General features: G+C 51.5%; 1 protein-coding gene across 1 annotated transcript in view; it reads left to right on the top strand.

Annotated features, from left to right (window-relative positions):
- PRR12 (proline rich 12) overlaps positions 1-9,915 on the top strand; it is a 39,602-nt gene that overhangs the window by 9,408 nt on the left and 20,279 nt on the right. Inside the window, exon 6 of the mRNA XM_032264659.1 lies at positions 3,166-3,605. Coding sequence (XP_032120550.1) covers positions 3,166-3,605 — 440 coding nt within the window. The remainder of the gene's footprint in view (positions 1-3,165; positions 3,606-9,915) is intronic.

The raw sequence follows: 9,915 nt of genomic DNA, 5'->3' as shown, positions 1-9,915 counted from the left end.
TTTGAGACGGAGTTTCGCTCTTGTTACCCAGGCTGGAGTGCAATGGCACGATCTCGGCTCACCGCAACCTCCGCCTCCCGGGTTCAGGCAATTCTCCTGCCTCAGCCTCCTGAGTAGCTGGGATTACAGGCACGCGCCACCATGCCCAGCTAATTTTTTGTATTTTTAGTAGAGACAGGGTTTCACCATGTTGACCGGGATGGTCTCGATCTCTTGACCTTGTGATCCACCCGCCTTGGCCTCCCACAGTGCTGGGATTACAGGCTTGAGCCACCGCGCCCGGCCAATTTTTTGTATTTTTAGTAGAGATGGGGTTTCACCATGTTGACCAGGATGGTCTCGATCTCTTGACCTCGTGATCCACCCGCCTCAGCCTCCCAAAGTGCTGGGATTACAGGCGTGAGCCACCGCGCCCGACCCGTCTTTTTCTGATTTCTTAGAGGTGCTAAGTGGAGTACGAGGGGCCTCAAGGCAGACCCTGGAGAGCACAGGGAGACAGAGCAAGTGACAAATGACAGGGAAGGAGAGGGCTACCCAGGTTCTAAAATGGTGGGGTGTGAGGACTGAGGAGGGCTCTGAGTCAGCCGTGTGTGAAGGTACAGAAAGGTGTCGGGGGACAGAGAGAGACTTGGGGAGGGTGATGGGTCTTGGGGGTGGGGGTGGAAGGGCGGAGGGTGGGGGCACAGGGTTTTGGACACAGTTTAAAGGGTGTTAACAGTGGAAACAGAGCCATTGGGAGTTGAGAGGTGGGGCTTACAGGAGGGCAGAGAGGGGTCTTGGGGAATGGAGAGGGCTTTTGAGGGGTGTAGAAAGGTGGGGAATGGGCCAGGTACGGTGGCTGACACCTGTAATCCCAGCATTTTGTGAGGCTGAAGTGGGTGGATCACCTGAGGTCGGGAGTTCCAGACCAGCCTGGCCAACATGGTGAAACCCCTTCACTAAAAATATAAAAATTAGCCAGATGTGATGGCGGATGCCTGTAATCCCAGCTACTCCGGAGGCTGAGGCAGGAGAATCGCTTGAACCCGGGAGGCGGAGGTGGCGGTGAGCCATTGTACTCCTGCCTGGGCAGCAAGAGCGAAACTGCATCTCAAAAAAAAAAAAAAAAAAAGGAAAAGAGAGGTGCGGGTGCGGAATGGGAAGTGGAGAGGTGAGATGGGGTGAGGCCGAAGCTGCCAGGGTCATTGCAGGACAGAACAGCCAGGTTGAGAGAGCCTTCAAAGGGCTAGGAGGGGCCGTGGCTAAGGAAAGGGATGGAGAGGCAGCCGTTTCATGGGTCAGGAGAGATTTCAGGGACTTAGAGGGGAGCATTCAAAAACAAGAAAAAAAATCATGACAAGCTGAGCACAGTGGGTCACACCTGTAATCCCAGCATTTTGGGAGGCTGAGACAGGAGGATCACTGGAGCCCAGGAGGTTGAGGCTGCAGTGAGCCATGGTCAAGCCACCATACTCCAGCCCGGGTGACAGATCAGGATTCCTTTCTCAAACAAAAAAAAAACAAAAAGACCCTATGAGGTTCTTTTTATTTTTAGTCAGAGTCTCGCTCTGTTGCCCCGGCTGGAATGCAGTGGTGCAATCTTGGCTCATCCCAACCTCTGCCTCTCAGTTCAAGCAATTCTCCTGCCTCAGCCTACCGGCGTTGCCACCATGCCTGGCTAACTTTTTTTTTTTTTTTTTTTTTTTTTTTTTTTTGGGACGGAGTTTCACTCGTTACCCAGGCTGGAGTGCAATGGCGCGATCTCGGCTCACCGCAAGCTCCGCCTCCTGGGTTCAGGCAATTCTCCTGCCTCAGCCTCCTGAGTAGCTGGGATTACAGGCCCGCGCCACCATGCCCAGCTAATTTTTTTGTATTTTTAGTAGAGACGGGGTTTCACCGTGTTGACCAGGATGGTCTCGATCTCTTGACCTCGTGATCCACCCGCCTTGGCCTCCCAAAGTGCTGGGATTACAGGCTTGAGCCACCGCGCCCGGCCACCTGGCTAACTTTTATATTTTTAGTAGGGATGGGGTTTCACTATGTTGGCCAGGCTGGTCTCAAACTCCTGATCTCGTGATCCGCCTGTCTCTGCCTCCCAAAGTGTTGGGATTACAGGTGTGAGCCATTATGCCCGAACTTTTTTTTTTTTTTTTTTCTGGTGGCACAATCTTGGCTCACTGCAACCTCTTCCTTCTGGGTTCAAACTATTCTCCTACCTCAGCCTCCCAAGTAGATGGGATTACAGGCATGTGCTATAACACTTGGCTAGTTTTTTTTTTTTAATATTTTTGGGAGAGATGGGGTTTCACCATGTTGGCCAGGCTGGTCTCAAACTCCTGACCTCAAGTGATCCGCCCACCTTGGCTTCCCAAAGTGCTGGGATTACAGGCGTGAGAACTGTGCCTGGCCCCTGTGAGGTTCTTAAAAGGCCTAAAGAAGGGAGCTGGCGGACAGGGGAGGGGTTAGCAGTCTGCACACTGGTGAGCTGGCTAGGGAAAGGGCAAAGATGGGCTTGGAGGGACGAGGCCTTTGAGGAAGAAGAGGTGAGTAAGTAGAGGTAGGGAGGTGATGATTTACGAGTTGGGAGGGGCATTCAGGAAGAGAAGTTAAGAGCCAGACAAGGTTGGCCGGGCATGGTGACTCACTCCTATAATCCCAGTACTTTGGGAGACTGAGACGAGTGGATTGCTTGAGGTTGGGAGTTCGAGACCAGCCTGGCAAGCATGGTGAAACCACGTATCTACTAAAAAAAAAAAAAAAAAAAATGTGCCAGATGTGGTGGTAGGTGCCTGTAATCCCAGCTACTTTGGAAGCTGAGGCAGGAAAATGGCTTGAACCCTGGAGGCAGAGGTTGCAGTGAGCTGAGATGGCACCACTGCACTCCAGCCTGAGCAACAGTGAGACTCCATCTCAAAAAAAAAAAAAAAAACCAGACAAGGAATTTGGAAACACAAAGACATTTCAGGACTGAGAAGAGCATTAGGGATGGGAGACAGGTCTCCTTCACAGCCACTGGAGGCAGAATGCGTCTCTGGAGAGACTCTGGTAGGGTAGAAGGACCACTGGGAGCTCAGTGGCAGATGCGGACAGAGGGGCTCTTGGTACAGAAAGCGATGTTTAAGGCACAAGGGGAAGGGTGCCAGGAATGATAATAACGTCCAGCCCTGATGCCTCTGTCTCCCCCAGAGCCCCCGCTGCTGGAGGAGAAACCCCCACCCACTCCGCCTCCTGCCCCAACTCCTCAGCCTCAGCCTCAGCCTCCACCACCGCCTCCGCCGCCACAGCCAGCGCTGCCCTCACCACCCCCGCTGGTGGCCCCCACGCCCAGCTCACCACCGCCGCTGCCACCACCGCCACCGCCACCTCCACCAGCTGTGCCCTCGCCTCCACCGCCACCCCCACCAGCCGTGGCCCCACCGGCTGCCCCTCCCGAGGAGCCAGCCGCCGCCCCGTCCCCCGAAGACCCTGAGCTGCCGGACACCCGGCCCCTGCACCTGGCCAAGAAGCAGGAGACGGCGGCGGTGTGTGGGGAGACCGACGAGGAGGCCGGCGAGAGTGGTGGAGAGGGCATCTTCAGGGAGCGGGACGAGTTTGTCATCCGTGCCGAGGACATCCCTTCCCTCAAGGTGAGTCCCAGCCTTCTCCAGAAACCGGGCCTGATGAGTTGGGTCTTTTGAGTGTTTGTTGAGTGCCTGCTGGATGGCAGGCCTGTGTTGGGACCTGCAGATCTAGTCATGGCTGAGGCAGAATGGCTGGGCGCCCCTGGAATTCACAGTGTGACGGGGCCATAGAGATGGCGAGGACCTGCCGGCCTCAGAGGTGTTATTTGCGTTATGTGTCTATACATGTGTTACCTATGTATAAGGTAAAGCAATTGCTAACGTTGATGCAGATACCCAGCTGTGGGTGGTATCTGCATAAAACACCAGTACAAGCAGACGGGGTTCTGACCTTAGGGAGCTTCTAGTCTAATGGACCAGCCAAGAGAGGCGGGCTCCTTTGCCATTTACGGCACAGTGGTGGACATGTGAGTCACGACCTAGACTACCTGCAGATACACACGCATGTAACCCGGAAGTGTAATAGTGAAGTGGGCCAGACGCGGCGGCTTACACCTGTAATCTCAGCACTTTAGGAGTTTGAGACCAGCCTAGGCAACAGAGCAAAACCTTGTCTCTCAAACAAACAAGAAGTGAATCATTTGGGAATGCTTATTGTGTGTCAGGCTATATCTTTTTTTTTTTTTCTGAGACGGAGTCTTGCTCTTGTCACTCAGGCTGGAGTGCGGTGGCTCAGTCCTCGGCTCACTACAAACTCCACCTCCCGGGTTCAAGTGATTCTCCTGCCTCAGCCTTCCGAGTAGCTGGGATTACAGGCACATACCACCATGCCCAGCTAATTTTTGTATTTTTAGTAGAAATGGTTTAATCGTTAAATACGTAAATGTAGACCAACAGCCTGTTTACTGCTTCTAGTTATTCTACTGCAAGGGTTGGAAAACTATGGCCCCTAGGCCAAATCCAGCCCACTGCTTGTTTTTGTAAATAAAGTTTTATTGGCACACAACCATGCCCATTCATTTACATGTGTATAGCTGTTTTTCCCATATGGCAGAGAGCTGGGTAGTTAGCTGGCCCTCAGTGGCAAAAAATAGCTCTGGCGCATCATGAATAAGGTTTGCTGGTCTCTGCTGTCACTGGACAGATAGAATTGGATCAGAGGATTAATGTGCAAGGCGCTTGATGGGGTAGGTGTTATCAGCTGCCCGCGGAGTGCTCTGCGCAAGCGTGCGGCAGGGCAGGGGCTCAGGGGGTCAGCCCATTCTCACCCTGTTGGTGGCACCGAAGCCAAGGCTGTTGTCCATGTCAGTCACTGTCATTGATTCTACTGATGATGAGACAAGATTATTATTTGGCCCTTCACGTACAGTGTGACATTTACTTTAATCTTGGCCAGGCGTGGTGGCTTACACCTTTAATCCTAGCACTTTGGGAGGCCAAGGTGGGCAGATCATCTGAGGTTAGGAGTTCGAGACCAGCCTGGCCAACATGGCGAAACCCTGTCTCTACTAAAAATAAAAAAAATTAGCCGAGCCTAGTGGTGTGCACCTGTAGTCCCAGCTATTTGGGAGGCTGAGGCAGAATTGCTTGAATCTGGGAGGCAGAGGCTGCACTGGGCTGAGATTGCGCCACTGTACTCCAGCCTGGCTGACAGAACGAGACTTCATCTCAAAAAAAAAAAAAATAGAGCCGTGTACCCATTACTCAGATTCCAACATCATCACATTTCCCTTAGTATTTTCTGTCCCCCACTGTACCCTGCCAATCCCAGATACCGTATGTTCTCATTTGTACCTTACTGTCTTTGTAATGCCTACAAAAGAACATTTCTTTCCTTCCTTCTTTCCTTCTTTCCTTCCTCCTTTCATTCTTCCCTTCCTCCCTCCCTCCCTCTCTCTCTCTCTTTCTCTCTCTCTCTCTTTCTTTTTTTCTTTCTTCCTTTCTTTCTTTCCTTTCTTTCCTTTCTTTCTTTCTTTCTTTCTTTCTTTGCCTCACTGTTTTTGGCCAGGCTCATCTTGAACTCCTGAGCTCAGGTGATCGCCCTGCCTTGGCCTCCCAGAGTGCTGGGATTGCAGGCATGCACCACCGTACCTGACCAAAAGAACTCTTTTCTTTTCTTTCTTTTTCTTTTACTTTTCTTCACCCAGTCTCGCTGTGTCACCAGGCTGGAGTGCAGTGGCGCAGTCTCGGCTTGCTGTAACCTCCACCTCCCAGGTTCAAGCAATTCTCCTGCTTCAGCCTCCCGAGTAGCTGGGACAACAGGTGTGCACCACCACGCCACGCTAGTTTTTTTGCCTTTAAGTAGAGACTGGGTTTCACCATGTTGGCCAGGCTGGTCTCATGCCCGGCCAAAAGAACATTCCTAAGAGATTTGTAAGTCATGTAGGAAAATGCCAGAATGAGCACCCATGACCTAGCCTGGTGTTCCCAGCACCTGCAGTCTCCGGTGTCCTTCCCTCCCTGGTCCTCCTGCATCCCATGGCTATCCTGGTCCCCTTGATGCCCTGTGTGTATTACTTCAGTTTATGTGCATGATTTCTTTAAATCACGGAAGTTAATTTAGCCGTCAGCCTGGGATAGGTGAGGAATGGGGTGAGTGAATAACAGTGATAGGAGTGTTGGCTGGGTTTGGTGACTCTCACCTGTAATCCCAGAACATGGAGAGGCTGAGGTGGGAGGATCGCTTGAGGCCAGGAGTTGGAGACCAGCTGTGCAAATAGCAAGACCCCTCCCATCGACCAAAAACAATAAATAAATTAGCCAGGCGTGGTCTCAGCTACTTGGGAGGCTAAGGTGGCCGGATCGCTTGAGCCCAGGAGTTTGAGGCTCCGGTGAGCTGTCTGTGACCGCATCACAGCACAACAGACTCAGCGACAGAGTGAGACCCTGTCTCTGAAAAACAAAAAAAAAGAAATGTCTAGTACCTCCTGAGGAACAGCATTTTGGTCATGTCGCACTCAGGATTTCGTTTTATCTTTCTTTGTTTTTAAAATCATGATCACATACGTACCATGCAGTTTATTTTAACCATTTTTTAATTTTTTGAGACGGAGTTTCGCCCTTGTTTCCCAGGGTGGAGTGCAGTGGCGCGATCTCAGCTCACCGCAACCTCCACCTCACGGGGTTCAAGAGATTCTCCTGCCTCAGCCTCCCAAGTGACTGAGATTATAGGCATGTGCCACCACACCTGGCTACTTTTGTCTTTATTTATTTATTTGGAGATGGAGTTTTGCTATTATTGCCCAGGCTGGAGTGTAATGGCAAGATCTTGGCTCACTGCAACCCCTACCTCCCAGGTTCAAGCGATTCTCCTGCCTCAGCCTCCCAAGTAGCTGGGATTACAGGCATGCGCCACCACAGCCGGCCAATATTTTTTTGTGTTTTTAGTAGAGACAGGGTTTCTCCACGTTGGTCAGGCTGGTCTCAAACTCCCGACCTCAAGTGATCTGCCCGCCTTGGCCTCCCAGAGTGGTGGGATTATAGGCATGAGCCACTGCACCCAGCTACTTTTATATTTTCAGTAGAGACGGGGTTTCTCTATCTTGGTCAGGTTGGTCCCAAACTCCCGTCCTCCACGCCTGTAATTGCAGCACTTTGGGAGACCAAGGCTAGCAGATCGCCTAAGGCCAGGAGTTCGAGACCAGCCTGGTCAACATGGTGAAATCCCGTCTATACTAAGAATACAAAAATTAGCTGGGCATGGTGATACGTGCCTGTAATCCCAGCTACTCGGGAGGCTGAGGCAGGAGAATTGCTTGAACCTAGGAGGTAGATGTTGCAGTGAGCTGAGATCATGCCATTGTACTCTAGCCTGGGCTGGGCTACAAGAGTGAAACTCTGTTTAAAAAAAAAAAAAGAATATTGACATTGTTGAACCACCATCACCACCATCCATCTCCAAGTTTTATATATTTTTTTTTTTTTTTTTGAGACGGAGTTTCGCTCTTGTTACCCAGGCTGGAGTGCAATGGCGCGATCTCGGCTCACCACAACCTCCGCCTCCTGGGTTCAGGCAATTCTCCTGCCTCAGCCTCCTGAGTAGCTGGGATTACAGGCATGTGCCACCATGCCCAGCTAATTTTTTGTATTTTTAGTAGAGACGGGGTTTCACCATGTTGACCAGGATGGTCTTGATCTCTTGACCTTGTGATCCACCCGCCTCGGCCTCTCAAAGTGCTGGGATTACAGGCTTGAGCCACTGCGCCCGGCAAGTTTTATATTTTTATATAAAAAGATAAACTTGGCTGAGCATGGTGGCAGGTGCCTATAATCCCAGCACTTTGGGAGGCTGAGGCAGGTGGATCACCTGAGGTCAGGAGTTTGAGACCAGGCTGGCCAACAGGGTGAAATCCCATATCTACTAAAAACACAAAAATTAGCTGGGTGTGGTGGCTGGCGCCTGTAATCCCAGCTACTCAGGAGTTTGAGGCGAGAGAATTGCTTGAGCCCAGGAGGCAGAGGTTGTAGTGAGGTGAGATCGCGGCACTGTACTCCAGCCTTGGCAACAAGAGCAAAACTCGATCTGATCAAAAAAAAGATCATTATAGAGACTACTACTAGTAGCGTTTTACAGGGACGGAAACCGAGGCTCACACAGGTAAAACATCCTCCTGACTGGGTTAGGTGTCCCTCTGTTGCCCAGGCTGGAGTGTAGTGGCATGATTTCAGTTCGGTGCAACTTCCACCTCTGTGGTTCAAGCGATTCCTGTGCCTCAGCCTCCCGAGCAGCCGGGATTACAGAGGAGCCCACCAACGCTCAACTAATTTTTTTTTTTTTTTTTTTGAGACGGAGTTTCGCTCTTGTTACCCAGGCTGGAGTGCAATGGCACGATCTCGGCTCACCGCAACCTCCGCCTCCTGGGTTCAGGCAATTCTCCTGCCTCAGCCTCCTGAGTAGCTGGGACTACAGGCACGCGCCACCATGCCCAGCTAATTTTTTGTAGTTTTAGTAGAGACGGGGTTTCACCATGTTGACCAGGATGGTCTCGATCCCTTGACCTCGCGATCCACCCGCCTCGGCCTCCCAAAGTGCTGGGATTACAGGCTTGAGCCACCGCGCCCGGCCTCAACTAATTTTTATATTTTTAGTGGAGACGGAGTTTCACCATGTTGGCCAGGCTGGTCTCAAACTCCTGGCCTCAGGTCATCTGCCCGCCTCAGCTTCCCAAAGTGCTGGGGTTACGGGAGTGAGCCACTGTGCCTGGCCTGTTATTCTCATTTAATAGGGAAGGAAACCAAGGCACAGAGAGGTAAAGGAGCCTTCCCAGGCTTCTGCACCTCGGAATCCACACCCAGCTCTGCTGGCACTAAGAACCCATATTCTTTTTTTTTTTTTTTTTTGAGACAGAGTCTTGCTCTGTCACCTGGTGTGATCTCAGCTCACTGCAACCTCCACCTCCCAGGTTCTAACAATTCTGCTGCCTTAGCCTCCTGAGTAGCTGGGACTACAGGTGTGTGCCACCACACCAGGTTAATTTTTTGTATTTTTAGTAGAGATGGGGTTTCACCATGTTAGCTAGGATGGTCTCGAGCCCCTGACATGATCTGCCAGCCTCAGCCTCCCAAAGTACTGGGGTTACAGGCGTAAGCCACCGTACCCAGCCTAGGAACCCATATTCTCATCCCCTGACTCAGCCGTGCACCATGTACGTTCTAGTCAAACGCAGCTGACGCGGTGCTGGGTGGCATGAACAGGGCCCTGGGGCAGGGAGCTTGACCGTCCCCATTTTACAGATGGAGAAGTTCACGTTCAGGGAAAGGGAGTCCGTCGGCTGGCCGGTACCAACCTGGGATTGGAGCCAGGGCCATCTGACACCACCTCCCAGCTGGCGCGGGGCAGGGGAAGGGGCCAGGCGAGGACTCAGATGCTTAAAATACAACTTGAATGTACATTATAATGAGAGACAAAGCCCCACGCCTGAGTCACACATACAGACCTTGGGGACTCATTTGTGGGCCTGGAGACGGGGCAGGCCGCTGGCGTAGTTAAGAGCTCAGCTTTCGTTTAACCTAACTCAAATCTCTGCCATTTATTCTTATTTTTGTTGTTGTTGTTTTTTTGAGACAGTCTCTGTCACCCAGGCTGGAGAGCAGTGGCATGATCATAGCTCACTGCAGCCTCAAACTCCTGGGCTCAAGCAATCCTCCCTCCTCAGCGTCTCAAGTAACTAGGACTATAAGCATCTAACATCATGCTGGCAAGTTTTTTTTATTTCTTAAATAGAGACTGGAGTCTCACTATGTTGCCCAGGCTGGTCTTGAAGTCTTGGGCTCAAGCAGCCCTCCCATCTCAGCCTCCCAAAGTGCTGATACTGCCGGTGTGAGCCACTGTCTGGACGTTTGTTTTCTCTTTTTTTTTTTTTTTTTTGAGACGGAG

The sequence above is a fragment of the Sapajus apella genome, unplaced genomic scaffold (genome assembly GCF_009761245.1).
Source record: "Sapajus apella isolate SASKATOON/1434 unplaced genomic scaffold, GSC_monkey_1.0 scaffold144, whole genome shotgun sequence".
NCBI lineage: Eukaryota > Metazoa > Chordata > Mammalia > Primates > Cebidae > Sapajus > Sapajus apella.
Note: the sequence above shows the minus strand (reverse complement) of the source record. Positions and strands in the feature narration are given on the sequence as shown.